The following is a 19,199-nucleotide window of genomic DNA, read 5'->3' as shown; positions in this document are numbered from 1 at the left end:
GTGTAATATCTGTTGATACAGATTTTTATCTAACCTGTAAAAGATATTGGCCATTGAGATGGAAAATTTAAAAAAAAAAAAAAAAGATAAATCAGTGTCTTGGTCAGCCTACCCCGCCCCTGCCGCCATTGCCCTAGAGTTTATATTTTAATTTAAAAAATTATTCCCCAATTTTTAAATTGATGTATGATAGTTATACAGAGAAGTATACATACTTGTACATGAATTCGCGAGAACTACACAAACCTTAGTAACTGTTACCAAGAGCAAGAAACAGAATAAAACCAGTGTCTCTACCACTTCTTCAAGGGTCACCATTTCCTGACTTCTAACTGCATAGGATCCTTCTGCTTGTTTTTGTACTTTATATGAATGGAAATATGGCAGATACTTTTTTGTATCTGATTTCTTTCACTCCACGTTATGCTTCTGAGATGCAGCCCTATTCTTGTGTGCAAAGGTAGATTGTTAATGCACACATTATTTCACAGTGTGAATACCCTACAACTTCTTTATCTGTCGATGACATTTGGTTAGTTTCCAGCTTGGACTGTTGTGAGTAGTGCTGTGTTAAGCAATTTCTTGCATCTCTCTTGATGGCTGTCTATGCACATTTCTTTTTTTTTTTTTCTTTCTTTTTTTTTTTAAAGATTTTATTTATTTATTTGACAGAGATCACAAGTAGGCAGAGAGGCAGGCAGAGAGAGAGAGAGGAGGAAGCAGGCTCCCCGCCGAGCAGAGAGCCCGATGCGGGACTCGATCCCAGGACCCTGAGATCATGACCCGAGCCGAAGGCAGCGGCTTAACCCACTGAGCCACCCAGGCGCCCTGTCTATGCACATTTCTGTCTGGTATATGCCTAGGAAAGGACTCCCTGGTTCAGAGGGTATGCATAGGTTCTGGTTGTGTAAATACTGCCAGTTTAGCAAAATGATCATTCCTATGTTAGTTAAGCTTTTCATTGAAAACTTCCTAGATTCAAGCTTCAAGCTTCCTCCCCTTCCTCACACTCTAATTGGGAGAGCTTCCTAATGCCCTTTTCAGACTGCCAAGATTCTGATTAAAGCTAAAAGAGAAATCAGACTAAATGACAAGTAATTCAAAGGAAATGGGATGACCACTTGGAATTCTTTCTTCATCAGCCACAAAAAAAAAAAAAAAAAAAAAAAATCTATTTCAACTTAAATCTAAAAGGAAAATCAATGATATTAAGCATTGCCTAGGAGCTTTGACAGATAATTCTAGTAAGTTTACCTTTTTACATTTTAAAAGAGATCTATAAAATATGGATAAGTGGAACTACCCAGAACTCTTCAGCATAGCATAAATGAGAATACATCTGGTGAACATCTTTGTGCCCAGAGCCGAGTGAATGTTAAAGAATCATGGCCCTTGAGAAGCTTAAAATCATGTGGTCACTTGGAAGATTATTTGGCCAGTGTGCTCGGAATCATGGCTCCCCCAAATGACCACGTCCTAGGACTATGTCCTGTGTCCCATGACTATATGGTGAGAGGGACTTTGCAGATAGCTCGAAGCCACCCAGTTGGTAGCAGAAATAGAAATCCAACAGTTTTAAAGAGTGTCCAAATAGGAATGTTCAAAGTCCTTCGAAGTTAAGTTAGGGCAGCCATTCTGAAAGCCATGCCTAATAGGGAACAAGAACCCGCCAATCCCTCACCGGCTCCGGGAGACGAGGGTTCGAACATGCTGGAGGAGTCACTGTACGTGTTGGAGGCTTGTTCTGAGAGCTTCTTTTTGCCACTTCCTTCCGACGACTTATGTGATTTCTTCTTATTTTTCACCAGAATTTTGTACATTAAATCCATAGGGCTTGGAAGAGGAACTCCAGATTCCAGCTAATGGAAAAGAAAAGCACCTTCTGTAAAAATATTGCCCTTTTAGGGTCACTCTGGCTGGCTCAGTTGACAGAATGTGCTACTCTTGATCTCAGGGTGGTGAGTCTGAGGGCTGTGTTGGGTGTAAGAGAGGACTTAAAAATAAAATCTTTAAAAAATATATATATTGCCCCTTTCTTTCAGCCTCCCTCCCCAAAGCCCCGGGATGGTGTTGGACACCAAGAGCTTCTAGATTATTCATTACTGCCTTCAGTCCAGTCCAGTAAACTGTGCTGTGTCTAGCTGCTTTGCGGTTATTTTTTCACATGAGAGGCGTATTTTAATGACCGAACTCCTATTTTTTTCCATAACGAAATCCCCATGAATAAGAGCATTGAAACTTATTGGGAGATTGGCTAATCCAAAGGTTCATGAGTTGGCTGTGGACCATAAATCCAGCCATTTTGATTTAGGACAGGTAGGAAGGCCCTGTCTTGGATTCTTAAAGGAGGGAAGCCAGTTAGTGCAGCGTCTGCCAGGAAGGACTGGTAAAGACAGGAGCTTCCAGGCAAGCATGTAGAATCAACCTTTTAGATGCATTTAAAAAGAGCAACCCTGCCCGCCCCCCACTTCCCCGCCCCCACCCCCCCACTCCTGCCATGGAACTCGGGAGCTAAGCCACACATGTCCTTGGCATCAGCGGAAGTGGACTGGTGGCTTCACATTTCTTTACAGCCCCGAGATTCAAGCTACCCTTATTTGCAAGGCTTATTTCTTATGTTTCAAGCTTGCACGGCTAATGAGAAAATCAATTTCCCATGAGAGGACTGTTAGATATTGTATCAGAGAGCATGTGTGCAAGTCGCCAGATGGGTTATTTTTAGAAAGTTCAGTGAACTCTCCTACACTGGTCCTTTATTCTTTGCTTGCAAGGAGTCTGGGAATTGGTATGAAACCATGTAATAATGTGTGGAGACTAGGAAAAAGGGTTCAGGAGGGGAAAGACCGCTGTGAGATATTCCTACTGTGTTCCTTCCCAAAGCAGGGATGCTGTCAGGCCAAGAGGAGGCCTGAGTTCCAGAACAGGCATATGCAAGGATGTGAGGAGGGGACACAAGGCCAGGTGGGGGGGTCGTGGTGCCACCTGCCACGTCCCGCTTTGCTGAAACATCTCTCTCCAAGGATGTGATGAGGTTCCTGGTTTGTGATCAGAGCCCCGTGTGCCCGGAATATTTCCGTGACTGATTGTGACTGCTGGAATTCTGTGGTCCTGCCAGTCACGTCTGTCAGAGGGTGAAGGGGAAGACGGGGAGTACAGGAAGAGGACACGGCCATGTCTCCAACCCTCCGCAGGCACGCTGCCAGTTGCCTCCTGGTCAGACTTCATTATCAACTGAATCAATCTCACTGAGCGACACAAACATGGAAAGGATGTAAGGAAGTCGTCCCCCCAACCCCACCTCTGCCCCACCAGCACCCAAAACTCCAGTCATGAATATGGATATTTCTTCAGGGGGTGAACCTTGAAACTGCTTACTGGGTATTTTTCCAGTGGTTCCATAAGAAGAGCATCTCCAAAGATCAGTCGGCAATACTCCGCCATCTTGGCTTGCTGCTTTGGGCTAAGGGGAATGAGAGAGAAAAAAGCAAATGAGGAGGATTATTTCAAGAGTTTGGTCAGGATTCTTACATACTATTAGTTATAGAAAGAGGTGATTCACCCATCTTACCCTTCAGGATTAGTATTTATCATTCTAAACCCCTAGTTTATTATTCTGACTTCTGCGAATTTGATTACCACATGGCAGGTAGACACTAAGGCTATTCCCAAGGCTGGCCTCCACAGACACAGATGGGGAGCATAGCAGGTCATTTGCCAGTCACTGGGTTCTGGAATGTCTCAGGATTATGGACTCAGTCCCTGTTGTTCAATTTCCTGACTCTAAGTCAGATGTAAGACTCTGGGGCCAGAACTTATCCACGACTCCTGGTGAACAATCAGTAGAGATTTGTCTAACCTGCAGAAAGCTAGGCTGCGGAGGAGTGTTTTTAAGGAGGTGAGAGAGGAGAGGAGAGGGAGGAAGGGAGAGAGAAAGACACACACACACACACACACACACACACGCACACACACACACACAGGCATAGAATCTCAAACCACAGAAGGGCGGTCCGGCGGAAGTGTGTCTACTTGGGAGGGGATCCTGGAGGAAAGATAAAAGCAGCAGGTGCGTTGGGGAAAGGTGTCCGCACCTCTTACGTGCACCATAGGGCAGGAGAGCTGGTGTCAGCCTGCCTATGGGTCAGAAGGAATCTGGTCTGACAGACAAAGCCCGGAACTGCCGGTTTTTCTGAGATGAGCTCCAGGCTCTCAACCACTCTGGATCTATAAAATGAGGACAATAACTGTTCTTGGAAAAGGACAGAAGGTGCCGAGATAAAGTGGAGTAATGGATGCAAATGCCTTTGACCCATTCAAAGAGTGGGGCAGATGTAAGATGGTCCAGGGTTAGGACCGGCTCCCCTGGACGAGTGTGTGCTTGCTAACACAGAAACCCAGTCGATGCGAGGGAACATCGGCATCTTTCAATACTCCTGCTTCCTTTGACCTTTTAAAAAGCAATAACATTTTTTTTTTCTTATTCATGTGGAATGTTAAATATCATTTTAAATGTATCCAATTCCATTGGGTTTTATGAACTGTGAGTGTGATCTACAGGCTGTCAAACTTGATTTCCAATAGTTGTCTCTGCCTGCTGTAATGTGAATACATTTTTAGAAGTGGGGTTGTAGTAAGAATAAGTGAGTGATAAAAAAGCCTTCTTTTTTTTTTTTTTTTAAAGATTTTATTTATTTATTTGACAGACAGAGATCACAAGTAGGCAGAGAGGCAGGCAGAGAGAGAGAGAGAGAGAGAGAGGGAAGCAGGTTTCCTGCGGAGCAGAGAGCCCGATGCGGGGCTCGATCCCAGGACCCTGAGATCATGACCCGAGCCGAAGGCAGCAGCCCAAACCACTGAGCCACCCAGGCGCCCCTAAAAAGGCCTTCTTTACTACAATTCAAATCGATTATAAAATGTGATTCTTATTTTCTTTCTCTCTTCTGTAACTATTAAGCCTAGATCATGGATTGGTCCCCCCACCACTGTCCTTGGGAAGGGGGTGCTCTGGGGATTCAAATCATATTACAACGATCCACAGGGAAACCCATTTTTTGTAGCCTTTTTAAAAGGATATAAATGCCTTTTTTAAAGGCATATATTTTGGGGGATCCAATGACTTCTCTGGGGTTCAGGTGGAAACCCGAAGTCACTGCTTTGTTGGAACTTCAGGGGGAGGCGAAGAAGAGATTCGAGCACTTGCGAAACCCTGCAGAACGACCTTCCACCTTCTCGTTGTCCTTCCTTGGCCCACAGGAGATTTTATTGTGTGGCTGATGCAGCCTTCAAATTCCTCCTCACCTGGATCAGGGAGAGGAGAGAACCTGCCACCCGGAGAACTGATCCTGAAAAACTTGGGGGTGGTTGTTTAAGGACAACTCAGTAGAAGTTGGAGAGCAAACAGAGAGGTAGCTGATCTGTCAGAACCGCCCTGGGCATCCTCTGTTCAGACACTGGTGCTCAAAAAACAGCCAGCTTGGGGGCTCAGATAAGCTGAACTGCAGCTGTGGCTGAGACAAGTCCACCTGTGTCTGGCCAACACGGTCCAGGCTGCATTGGAGAAATTGTCCAAACCCTTCATTTTACTTTCACAGAAAGATGCCATTCAGTGTCACAGAGCTTTGCGACTCCAAGTGTGGTCCGCGGACCCGTAGCATCAACAGCGCCCAGAGCTGGCCAGAAATGCAGATTCAAGGCTTCCAATGCAGATTCTGAGTCAGACTCTCCAGAGAAGCAGGGCGCAGGGGTCTTCACAAACCCTCTAGATGATTCTGATGCACGCTCAAGTTTGAGAACCGTTGTGATAGATTACAATAAGCCAGCAGATGCTGAAGGAGATGACATTTTCCTTGAGTGTTGGAACTTGGGAGCCCCAGGTTCCTTTGATCAGAGACCTAGAGTAGAGAGCTTCACCCCAATTCCCTGCTTTCAGGATTTTGAGTGGAGCCATGTTCACACCAGTAGAGGGATTCTGAGGTGATGGTCCAGGTGTCCCTAAGCAGGTGACCGGTAGAGGCCCCTGTCCCCAAACCAGGGCCTAAGAAGGATTTTGCTTGAGCAAAAATCTTGCCTGATTACACTAAAGAATCACCTGGGCTGTTAGGGCTGCGGGCAGTAGGGCTGAGGGTGAGACCCTGATTCACTGAATTGGGAGAGGAACCCTGGAACCTGCATTCGGAACAATGCAGGCAGGCTGCTCTGATGACGGTATAGTTAGTGGACCACAGGGTTTAACACAAGCTCTGACACTTCATCCAAATTACCTGGGGTCTTAAGAAAATGATAATTCCTAGGCAGCATCAGCCTGGGGCCTGAGATTCTGCATTTCTTCCTTTCTTTTCTCTTTCTTTCTTTCTCTCTCTCTCTCTCTTTTTTTTTTTTAAGGTAAACTCTACCCAAAATATGGGGCTCGAACTCACGACCCTGGGGTCAAGCGTCGCAGGCTCTATCAACCGAGCCAGCCAGCTGACTCGACTCAGTGTTTCTACCAAGCTTGTCAATGAGGCAGGTGCTGCTGGGCCACGGATCGATCGAAGAAAAGGGACTTAATCGGACGTTTTCAAATTTGCCTCAAAATCAGCTGAGGCGAAGAGAACAAAGGGGAGTTTTAAAGAAAAGTAAAATGGGCTACTTGGTAATCAGGCTGTTCTACACACACACACACACACACACACACACACACACACACACACCAGGCAGGGAACCGAATCAGAGCAGAGAGCACAGTGTACAAAGTCGGAGGAAAACAAAGCAACTTTGTGGGTCAGAACTGCAGAAATGAAAGACATTCACACTGCCATTAGCAAGGAAAAAAAAAAAACATTCTGAGGCGCTCAGGGCATCCACATCAGCTACGGCAGAGACGAAATGACAGGAAATACTCACAAATACGTTTTGAGCTTCAGTCCACAGTGGGCACATTTGGACATAGTCACATACCCTTCAAGTAGAGGCTCCAGGCCCAGAGGCCAATTTTCCGACCAAGGACTGTGCCTCACAAAACCTGATGGTGTAAATCCTCCCCATTGTACTAAACCAACCTCCTTTTTCATAGAGGAGGAAGCTATAACCCCTGGAAATGAAGGACCTTGTCCCAAATCTCACATTATCTGTGGCTGAACCAGAGCTAGGGGTTACTTTCTTGACTTTGTGTAGAATGCTTTTAATGAAAATGCTAGCTCACAAATGGGGTGAAGCATCAGAGTTAGCTAGGGCTTTTTTTTTTTTTAAGATTTCAAAGTCTCATTTCTGTACCTTCAAAATGGGGTATGGGAGTGAGGCTCAGGAATCTGCATTTTATGGGATTCTGGCAGAGCACGGGGCGGGGCGGGGAGAAGAATGAGCTGCCAGCAGCTAATGTTAGATCTCCCTTTGTTGTTCGCACAGAGATGGGGAATTTCAAGTACTTGGAGGGGAAAACCAGAAAAATCCAGTGGATTTCTTCCTTTCTTCCAACGTGAGTTTGTTTTGGAGGTGCGGCTCGAAAGGAGCCTGAGCCACACTTCTGAATCTGACATTTTGTAGACAGAGGACACGGGGGAATAAAATGGTCCACTACAGACGGCAGATAGGTGGCGGATTATTTCGGGGTGGGGGTGTTCTCCTGGTCACTGTGCTGCGAAGGATTCTGAAGTTTATTTCTGGGTTTAGTGGGAAAGAAGGCTGCGAGTGAAGATGTCTGCACCGGGTTCTGCAACAACGTGAGCTGGCCCACGAGTCAAACACGAGGTTTTACCAGCAAAGGCAAAAAGCTTATGAATTTTCTTCGGGTGTGTGATAATCCCCCCAGGAGAGGATTGAAGCTGAGCGATTTTGACATGCGAGGCTCAGGGATCCTGGAAACATGAAACAAACAGCTTTCCTCCACAGCAGACCTCACTACCTTACCATTTTACTGCATCTCCATGATTGGGGGTAGATATCTGGGAATCCTGGAAAAGCTGTTTTCAGGTTTTCTCTTGTGACTTATGAATTATTAAGAAACCTTTAAGAGCAAAATATCTCATTTTTAAACCAGGACGGACAGTATCACGGTACTGTCTTTTTTGCTCTTTTGTACAAGGCAAGGTTTGGTTTTCACGCCCTGTTTTGGCCCTCTGGGTGTTTGGTGTTGAAAACCACAAAAAACGTTCTGTGGTTAAGGATCACAAGCCACATAAAAGCGAACATTTACAGCTGCTTTGCGGAGGCTCTGGTTGTCTTAATTCGATTATTCTGAAGGCTTTGCTTAGGTGTGGGGATAGTGTTGGTGAAACCTGTGATTTCTGAATCCCAGATTTTGAATCCCAGCTCGGTCACCTTTTAGCTGCCTGGCTTTGAGTAAATTCCTCAGTCTCTTTGGGGCACAGTTTCATCATCTGCAAAACAGGGATTATCATAATAATATTTATTCTTAGGAGTCCCCAGGTTTCTGGTTACATGACCTTACACCTGTAAGGTTACATGGCCTTACACCGGTGTGCTGCTCGGCACATGATATAAACTCAATACATATTAGCTGTTACTATGTTTGCGGTGGTGGTTGTTGATACCTCTCTGATTCCCTTATAGGAAAGCTCAGTGAGCAGGCGGGAAACAACAGTGGAACTATAGCTTTCCGTTTAGTCTAATTTATATAGAGACATTTCTTGAAGACCATAAATGTGCTAGATTTAGAGATATTTCTCAAACAAGGACATCAACATGTCTGGGAACTACAATGCCTGAAAGAAAGGTGTTAAAGGACTGTTAAAGCCCAATCACAGACGGATAGGCAGAGATGGAAAAACACTCATGTGCAAGCCAGGGTGGTCACAGCAAATGACGTATTAAATACAGGAACTCAAGAGACACTCCCTTTAGTTCAAAGAGAGATAGCAATGAAACAGAATCAATTCTTCTCTCTGGAACTGCCCCTCAGAAGTGTGAGAAAAACTATCTGCCAAATTATTAAATCATTCATTGGCTGACTGTTTCCCAGTGCAACAGAACCATGAGCTGGTAAATGTAATATGGATTTCCTGAGGGCAAATTGGAAATACAGATAATTATAAAATTGGTTACTTGCAAACAAAGCCCTTCTCCATGATCACAATAACCGATGATCACATGTAAACACTTGGAAATTCCTCAGGCTGAAATTGGCTCATGAGCCAAAGTATTTCTTTCAAGATTTTAGTGAAATCTTAAGGAATAAGTAAATTGAAGCATGGGTTGCAAATTAGTTGGACAAAGGGAATCAATCAGTGGTCTGGGAAAGACTTCCAGTAAGAAGAAGTGTTAAAAAAAAAAAACAAAACCAAAACCAACCAACCAACCAACCAAACAAACAAACCCTTGAGCCACATTAGCATAGGTGCTGTTGGCTTTTAATTGAGAAATCTGGCTTGGATCATTGAAATGAAAGAGGGGGTATCACAAATATTCTTTTGAGTAACAGTGGTCACTACACCGCCATCTTCAGCCATTCATTCCATGGACTAGAATTCCAGTTTCTTGAATTTTGAGTCCATGGAGAGAAGATTCTTTCATTTTGAAGCACTTTAAACTGGGTAACTATAGGGTAAACTAATGCCTGTATTTTAGATGTAAATGCATCTAACCCTGGCATTTTGTGATAAAATGAATATAAAAGAGTTAAGTCAAAGTATCTTTTCTTTGTGTGGCTCAGCGATAAGTGCAGGCTATTTTTGTGAAATAGGACCATATTTACAAAGAGTAACAAACAAGAGCAATCAACAGGAAGAGGAGGTGGTCTGGGTTCTGTGTAAACCCAGACAGTAGGACAGAATTCAGAACTTTCCCTCCACCAGCTTCAGAGTGCTTGGAACTGGCCATTTTTGTGCGGCAAAACGGACTACAAATTTGCATGCAATAGAGGGGCTACTGAAGGAGGATTATAAAAGTGTCCCCCTGGAAGAGAGATTCGGTATTATTCCACAATGTTGCAAAAAGAAGAGTCCTTCATTTCAAAATCCTGTGGCCTGTAACTAGGTTCCCCAAGTCCTGTGGATTATTGAAATGTTAATGAGGTTTAAGGGAGTGAATCCCAATATATGGTGGTGAAAACATGACATTTAAGACAACATCAATGAAGAACACCATTAATAATGTCAAGTAATCTTAAATTGGTGCACAATTATTAAACATACCCATTTCAGGGGAAGAGACTCCCCAGTGAACATGCGGAATACTTACGAATCTACGTGGTTCTCAAATGAAAGCAGAATTGGAAAAGGTGACGTCTTAAATGCACACTCAGCAATTGCTTCTATCACTTCCTAAAAACGAGAACACGCATATATTCAATACACCAGAATTCTAACATGTAGATATGTTTCCCTTTGGGGTTACACCCATTAACGTGGTTGCTTGTTTCATTCATAGAATTGTAGGGAAAGACCTGAGGTGGCCTGAAGGGGTTGTGCAAGCTGCTGGTCTGTACATTTTCTGATTCTTTCCTTCTCTTTTCTTTTTTTAAAGATATATTTATTTTAGAGAGAGCGAGCATGGGCCAGGGTGGAGGGGTAGAGGGAAAGGAGGAGAGAGGAAGAGAAGCAGACTCCTGCTGAGTGCAGAGCCCGATGAAGGATTGATCCCAGGACCCTGAAATCGTGACCTGAGGGGAAATCAAGAGTCAGTCACTGAGTCACGCAGATGCCCCTAAATTTTCTGATTCTTGACTTAACAAAGTAGAAAGAAAGAAGACTGGTTTGGTGGAGAGGGAAAGACAATCATTCTTCTTCTATTTGCTACATATATATAAAAGAAGAAATCTAATCACATTAGAAAAAATTTGGATGAGAGAAGGCATACATGTTCACTCATACATTCAGCCTTTGAACCAAACCACTGTTGGTATGTGGTTGTATTTACTTCTAGTTTGTTCTTCTTTTATTTCTACAACTTGGTTTTCATTATAGTAAATGCTCATATTTTTTGGAACATTGTAATTGAAATGTAACCTTACTGAGATACAATGCGACCATTTAAATTGCACCATTGGACTGTGCTTAGCATATTCAGAGCTGTGCAACCATCATCCCAATCTAAATTAGGACATTTTCATCACCCCCAGAAGAAACCATGTACCCGTTAGCAGCCACTTTCCATTTCCCCTTCCCCACACCGCTCCCATGCACCCTGCCCAAGGCAACCACTAATCTACTTTCTGTCTCCCTAGATTTGCCTATCCCAAACATTTCCTATAAATGGTCCAGCACCATTTTTATTTAACATGCCTTTGAGTTTCAGCCATGTTGTAACTTGCATTAGTACTTCATTCCTCAATCTGTATCTTTAAAGAATGTGTATGTCATAGGCTTTAATAGCTGTATAAAATTCTAAGGAGCAGTTGAATTATAATTGATTTAACCCGAACCCAACTGTTGGACAGACATATTTAAAGAGCTATCATTGAGACAGTTCTACAAAGAACATCTCCGTTTTTTTCCTCCAGTATTTTGAATTACTTTCAGGGAATGAATTCTCAGAAGGGAAATTATTGAATTAGAGAAAGTGAATACTTTTTTATAGTCTCTTGCATTTCTCTAAATTATTTTTCATCTTTGATCACCTAAAGTAATATAAGTCCAACCAGCTTTGGGCGCCAGGTTTTCAATATGTTTTCCTTATTGAACTGGTGTACTCATATGTTTGGTTTTTAGTTTTGTTTATTCTTTTCAAGTAGGGATTTCTACTTTCATTCCTTCTGCCTGGGACTTTTCCACTATCTTCTCTATGTTCCTTAAACAATGCATTGCTTTCTTTATATCTATGTGAGAAAGCTATTTCCCCCGGCCCCAGAGTATAAATAAGGCTTTCTAATTCTGTACTACATTTGCATATATCCTCTGAGAAGGATTTGCCTGCACAGAGCAAAAGATCCACTCTGTTTCTTAGAAGTGAATTCACAGATTGCCTTTCATGCATTATCAGTTTAACTTTTATGATAGTTGATGCCATCAAAAATAAATGTACTCTAAATAGCAAGCAATACCAAGACTTGAAATTCTTGATTGATTTGAGGACAAACTTCAGATTCAAATGGGCATGTGTTTGAATCCTAACTTCCTAGCTTTACAAACTGTGTGGCCTTGGAAGAAATCACTCAGTGCTTCTGGGCATTGGCTTGCTGTTGTGTAAAGTGAGGGTGACAAGCCTCCTTCCACAAGCCTGTTGTGAGGACCCAGGGAGAAAAAGTAAAGGATCCATCCATCTCATGATGAAATAGATTCTTAAATCAACTCAGGTTTCTTCCCGTGCTGGTGCCTCCCTCCCCACTCACCTTAAACCTTCCCTCTTAGACTCTTACTAATACAAACAAGAGCTACCATTAAAGGAGCAGTCCAGACACCTATTTTAACTCATGTTATAAACATTCTCTAAGGAAAACATTATCCACCAGCCCAAATTATAAAATGGAGGCTCAGAGATATCAACCAATTTGCCCAAGGTCACAAAGAGGAGAATCCAAGAAACTCCAGGGAAATTTACCTGACTCTAGACTTCATGATTTTAACCTCTGCAGTAACAGTCAGGCAGCTATTGACCTTAACCACCAAAGATCAAAGCCCTCAAAATAACTGCAAATAGATATCACACAGAAAGTGGTATTAGGTGTGAATAAAAAGGAACTGGATTTTATTGATTTCATATATTTGGCCCTATTGTAGCCACTAAATGCAAAACACATTAAAGCCATTCTTGACTTCTTCTCTCGTATCTTTTGATCGTCAGCAATCTAGCCCCAAATTTATCCAAAATAAAACATCTCAGCATGTCTACCTGTAACATCCTGACCCAAAACCTGTATAGTAACTGCTTTTGTAGATGTCATCATTGTTTCCACATACTCGCCACCCCTTCCTGTGCAATCTGTTGACAACTGACATGGCCATGTCCTTTGTTTGGGCCATTGAAATGAGTGTGAAAATGACATACTGATCCCAGAGTCTTTAAGAACCACCCTGTGATTCTTTTTTTTTTTTTTAAGTTTTTTTTGAAGATTTTACTTGTTTATTTGACAGAGACCCAGCAACTTGATCTCAGGACCCTTGGATCATGACATGAGTTGAAGGCAGCCACTTAACCGACTGAGCCACCCAGGCACCCCTGCTCCCCCTCCCCCATGATGTGATTCTGTCATTTCTCTTTCCCCTCTGCCATGAGCCCAGTGACATTCCAGATTGGGCTGTTCTTCCTATATGGGATATAGACAGTATCAATCAGAGCAACAGCTAACATCTAATCTGAATGAGAAATAATTATTTGTGACTCTAAACCTCTGAGATTCTGGGCAGGGGTGAGGGGCAGGGAGTGGTCCTGTTACTGTGGCAAAACCCAACAGAGGCTTCTGCATTTCCCCCTAACATTACACACCACAGCCAGAGTGATTGCTCTTAAACATGAATCAGATGATTTCACTCCTTTAGAGTCAACCTTTCACTGGCCTTCCGTTTTGCTGAATGAAATCCAAATTCTTTATTAGCTCTGGCACCTGCTATCTCTCTAAATTTGTCACCTTTTCCTTTCCCATCGCTCACCCAGATATAGTCTATTGATCTTTTCTTGCTTTTCCTCAAATGCACCAAGCAGGATTTCATTTCTGTTCATCTCTTTCAGTTCTTTGTTCATCTTTGTTACTTCTGTTAGGAATTCTCTTACCTGAAAGCAAGACTCACTTTCTTAATTTTGGGGGTGGTGGTCTCTGCTTAAATGTCATGTTACCCAAGACTTTACCACCACCCTACTGCAAAAGAACATCTTACCCCCCTTTTCCTTCAATACTTACTGATGTTGCCTTAAAGGGCATGTCTCCATGTGCCATATTGTGTGTTTATATTGGTCTATCTCTTTCCACTAGACTATAAGCTTCGTGGAGACAGTTTTCCCCACGGCTCTGTCTCTAGGACTTATGACGTGTTAAGGCATATCCTACACATTCCGTAAAAAAAAAAAAAAAAAAAAAAAAAAAAAACCTTTTAGAGGATTTTATTTACTTATTTGACAGACAGAGAGAGCACACAAGCAGGGGGAGTAGCAGAGGAAGAGAGAGAAGCAGACTCCCCGCTAAGCTAAGAGCCAGATGCAGGGCTGGATCCCAGGGTGGTGGGATCATGACCTGAGCCTAAGACAGATGCCTGAGTGAGCAACCTAGGTGCCCAGATTCTCACTAAATATTTTCAAGTAAAGGAATGAATTGAACATTCTTAACAGAAGAGAAACATCATTTATCTAGTTGTATTCCACTTCAGTTTTCTGTTGACCACTTCACAGGTCAGCATACATTCCGCAAATGGCCAGAGAGTAAGTATTTTAGGCTTTAGGCTGTATGGTTTTTTAGGGCAATTATTCAACTTTGCCTTTGTGCATGCAAAGAAACAGGTGATGGGCTAAATGTGGTGTGTGGAAGGTAGTCAGTCAAACCCTGGGCTAGTCTGATCAGTGGCTTAAGCAAAGCTTAAAACCCGATGGTAACCACAGGCAAATGTTATTTTGTAACAAAGAAGTTTGAATATTGATTCCATACTCAATAGCCCAGTTAACTTTAACAATTTCATGGCCAAAATTGCCAATTAAGTTTGAGTGTTGCATTAAAGAAAAATCATTTTTTAATTAAAACAAAAATTTAAAAAAGATTTTATTCATTCATTTGAGAGAGAGCACAAGCAGGGGGAGCAGTAGGCAGAGGGAGAGGAAGAAGCAGGATCCTGACTAAGGAAGGAGCTCAATGCTGGGCTTGATCCCAGGACCCCAGGATAATGACCCAAGAGGAAGGCAGACACCCAACTGACTAATCCACCCAGGCTCCCCTAAAGAAACAAAACAAAGCAAAACAAAAAAACTCTCAAAGAATAGCATATAAAAGTGTAATTAGTCATTGATAACTTTTCTGATGATTGTTGTCTGTGGCTATTTGAGAATTCCTACAACTGCCTTTATTAGTGAAGGTTGACTGTAGACCTGCCCCATGAGCATTTGGGCCAATGACAGTCAGGTCTGAAAGTAAGTGAGAAAAGCACCCCCTCTCCCTTGAAAATGGGTATTCTGCTTCTAGTCAAAGGGCTCTCTTAAGCTCTGGCAAATGAAATATGAGTGTTTTTCTTGGTCCGCTCCTAGGTTTGTAGGGAGTTTGTACCTTCCTCTATCTTCCTATCTCCCTGCCTCTGGTTTTCTCTTCCCACAGCTGGGATGTTGGTACAGCCTGAACAGCAGCTGTGCTCTGGGATTCCTGGACCTTCCTGGCTGTGTCTCCCACTACTCCCCTCTTCCTGCCTCTGGCATTCTGGTCTTCTGCACTTGACCTAGGACACCCTTCTTAGCTCCTACTGGGCCTCTAACCAAGGCTGGGCTGTGTTTAGCTTGGGCTCTGAGTTTCTTCCTAGAAACTTCCTAGACACTAAGGCTTTGTGTGTGGAGGGCATCTACAGTCTCTACCGAGGCAGCCTTGAAATTGACTTAATTCAAATCCTTCTGCACCGTCCTGACTTCATAAATACTCTTTGCCTATGGAGTACCACAATCATTACATTTACAGAAACAAAGCTAAAGGGTGGTTTTAAAAATTTCAATATAGTATCAATAGCGAACATGTACAGAGCACTCATTGCACGCCAAATCTTGTTCTAAGCAATGTCTGGGTGTTAAGTAGGGTGTCTGAAAGCTTACAACAACCCTAGAAGGTAGGCACTATTATCATTTCCAATGTCCTCAGATCAAAGAGGCGAGGTCTGGTAAGGGAGTTTCTCCAGGCTCTTGCAGCCAGTCCCCAGGAGAGCTGGTATCAAAACCTTGGCCTTAGCTCCAGAAATACATTCTTAACTTCTATAGTCTCTTTTTTCTTTTCCTCCCATCCTCTCCCCCTCCCACTGTCCATCTTTCCTACATCACCGTAACTTCAGCCGCTGGCTTAGGAAAGCTTTTTGAACCTTCAAAGCCAACGAAAGCACTTACTAGAGTTCTTCTAATAACTGTAGTCGGGAGCAACCTGAAAAATTCAGAAGTTCTTCTATAGAATTTTCATTTTTAAATGGCGTAGGAATGTTTTGTATGGTGTGCATGATCACTGAGGATGAGAAAACCTGTTATAAGCTTTAAGTTTGGTTCTTACATCCAAGCTATCATTAGCAGACAGTAGATTAAAAGTACCTGACTGCTCAATTGCTCCTTATTAAGCCAAAATTGTTTTTCAGGAACTTGTAACACTGGATTCAATAATCTATAAACCATATGGCTCAATCACTAACCTCCAGTGGGAAAAAATGCCCTTGAAATTCTTTAGCCCTCGTGGATGATAGCAGGATGTATCTGGATATCCATTTTATGGGACCATCTACGGAGCTGTTAAATTGCATCCTAAATTATTATTTTTCTCAGAGCTTTATTTTCAGAAATGCTCGATTTAACCACGTACTCAAATTTAATATATTTTCATCATCGATTTTATTACATTGCCCACTTATCCACCTTATACAATTGCTGGTAACAAAGGAGCTGCCCGAAGGGAGAAAAAGGAGCAGTTTGGGGATGGAGTGGGGCGGGGGTGGTGGTGTTCAGTGTGGGGGAGGAAGGAGATGGAGTAGGAGCAGAGAGAATGAAGACCAAGTGGCGAATGACTATTTTGTAACCATCAGAAAGGCTAAGGCAGTGAGGGAAGAAAACAGAACAGCAGATATATGAGATAAATAATAAATAAATCCAGAGTGCAAAATAAAAAGTCCTCCATAAAGATGCTGAGTTACAGCATGTCTCCTTTCTCAGAACATAACCTTTTATTTTGGCCTGTAGAATAAACAGGCAGTAAATGCCCATAGGAACTTTCACTTTTGGGGATATGTTGCACAGAAGCTTTTCAGATTACATAGATGGAGAACAGATAAATGGCGTGACATAAAAATGATGAACTTTTGCAATCAGTTTATTTTGCTCTGGCAGTATGTGCTGTGGCTACAGAATACAGCCTAATTGCACCACCAAAGTCAGGTCCAAATATATGGGATAACCTAAAGCGGCAAACGTTCGGAGAATCTTTTCACTGCCCACCAGCATATCATACGTGGACTTTGATACGTTAAAAAGGAGGAAAAAAATTCATTTATCTGATGGACAGAGACAAGAAAGACTAAAATTAAAAGCTATGCTGTAATTTGTCTATTTGGTTGGGAATGGGAAGAGTCATTAAAAGACACACACATTTTATTGAGCACCTACTATATGCCAGATTCTTTTCAAAGTGCTTGGGACAGATCAGGGAGCAAAACAAAGATCTCTGTCTTTGTGGTGCTTACATGATGGTAGAAGACTAGAAGGAGACAGACAAAAACAAGAAACGTAGTAATGAAGTAAATGAAGCAGAGTGACAGGAGGTGATACATGCCACTTGATAAATAGAAAAAACAAATTGCTGCTGGAGAGTGTATTGGGAGTTTGGGGCTGGGGGTACTAAATAGAGTGGTCTTAGTAGACCTCTTTGAGAAGGTGGCATTTCGGAAAGACTTCAAAGAGGTAAGAGGTGAGCCACGCAGATACCTGGGGGAAGAACTTGCCAGACAGAGCCTCACAGTCTGTGCAAAGGCCATGAGATAGGACCTGCCTAATATGGTCAAGGAGCAGCAGACCCAGGGCACCTGGGTGGCTCAGTCGGTTAAGCATCTGGCTTTGGCTCAGGTCATGAGTTCATGATTGAGCCCCACATCAGGCTCCCTGCTCTGCAGGGAGTTTGCTTCTCCCTCTCCCTTTGCCCCTCCTCACCGCTCATGCTTTCTCTGTCTCCCAAGTAAATGAATAAAATATTTTAAAAAATAAATAAATAAAGGAATAGCAGAGCCCAGTTGAGTTGCAGACAAGTGAGTGAGGGGGAAGGGATAGAGGGGGGGTGGATCACACAGGATCTTGTGCCCCATTTCTCTTACCCTTTCTTCCTAAGTCACATACTTAGTGGTTTCTGGAAAAGCAGACTCTGTGCTATTGACCATGAAGAGTAAGCTGGGGCTGTGTTGAGGCAAGGGAAGGGTCTAAGTGCAAAATGTAAAGAGACACTCCAGCTTGGGTGCCAACTCTACATGTCCATGACATGGAGGGCAAATGCTTCCTCAAATTTTGCAAGTGAGGTGCCACATTAAGCCTCACCCCAGTCCTAGCCTTGATGCAGAGAGCACCTACTCTTTGTCCACAAACCAGGTTGGCATTTTTACTATCCACAGCCATCCTAGCCTCGCCCACTCCCCACCACCTACCCACATCTTTGCAAGAATAATCCATCCTGCAAATGTGCATTAACAAGAGGCATGGCTGGGCAAGCCAACCATTGGGGAGACGAGTTTCCTCCTCCCTTTGCCCCCCTACCCCCACCACTGTCAGGCAGAGAATGGAAGCAGTATTCTCAGCTAGATTTAGTCTTCTAGTATCTACATCTGTCCCCAGATGTGTGGATGTGGTGGAGAAATTATGTTTCCCCAGCCCAGGAAGAGATGTCCAATCAGGCTGTTACTCTGAGACCAGAGATGTGATTGAGGAACGGCTTGATAGACGAGGGCATAGGAAGAATCCCTCTAAACTGACTTGGTGGCTGAGATCAAGAAGCTGATGCTCTACCTAAAAGAAATACGCCTTAGAATGTGCTTGGTATTTATCTCTCCAGCCAACACCCTCCTTCATCCTACCCCAGAACTCAAAGAACCTTAAGGATTATTAATTTTCAAGAATATATAATTATGGGGTGCCCTGATGGCTCAGTAGGTTAAATGGTTGCCTTCGGCTCAGGTCATGATCTCCAGGTCCTGAGATCGAGCCCTGTGTCAGGCTTCCTGCTCAGTAGGGAGTCTGCTTCTATCTCTCTCCTTCTGCTTGTTCTCTCTCTCTCTCTCTCTCAAACAGATAAATAAAATCTTAAAAAAAAAAAAAAGAATACACAATTACTCCCCATGGTCTCCAAGGGGACCATGAGCAAGGAGTGGAAGGGCCCTCCTGGTACTGGGTTGATTCACAAGGTCATTAGAGCAGTAATGGCTCCATCAGAATGTGGTGTCTCCCTTCCCAGAATTATCTACATACATCAACAGCCAGATGAGCCCAAATTGCACGCACTCCCCATCAGGAGTGCCCTACCTTTTCTTAAAGAGCCCAGCGAGTTCAGGGGTTGATATTTTAGAGAGCTGACAAAGGACAATGGCAAGAGCTGGGAGAATGGGGGACTATGGAAATGAAATAAAAACCTACTGATT

The 19,199-nt window shown here is 43.1% G+C and overlaps 1 protein-coding gene across 4 annotated transcripts in view; it reads right to left on the bottom strand.

Annotated features, from left to right (window-relative positions):
- Positions 1-19,199, bottom strand: part of PLCB1 (phospholipase C beta 1) — a 688,962-nt gene that overhangs the window by 152,447 nt on the left and 517,316 nt on the right. For all 4 annotated transcript variants that reach the window (XM_032351387.1, XM_032351388.1, XM_032351390.1 and 1 more), the window contains 3 exons: positions 10,174-10,256; positions 3,376-3,460; positions 1,682-1,859 (listed from right to left, as the gene is read on the bottom strand). In XM_032351387.1, coding sequence (XP_032207278.1) covers positions 1,682-1,859; positions 3,376-3,460; positions 10,174-10,256 — 346 coding nt within the window. The remainder of the gene's footprint in view (positions 1-1,681; positions 1,860-3,375; positions 3,461-10,173; positions 10,257-19,199) is intronic.

Source organism: Mustela erminea, chromosome 7 (assembly GCF_009829155.1).
Source record: "Mustela erminea isolate mMusErm1 chromosome 7, mMusErm1.Pri, whole genome shotgun sequence".
NCBI lineage: Eukaryota > Metazoa > Chordata > Mammalia > Carnivora > Mustelidae > Mustela > Mustela erminea.
The sequence above is the reverse complement of the archived record's forward strand: the minus strand, read 5'-3'. Positions and strand labels throughout refer to the sequence as shown.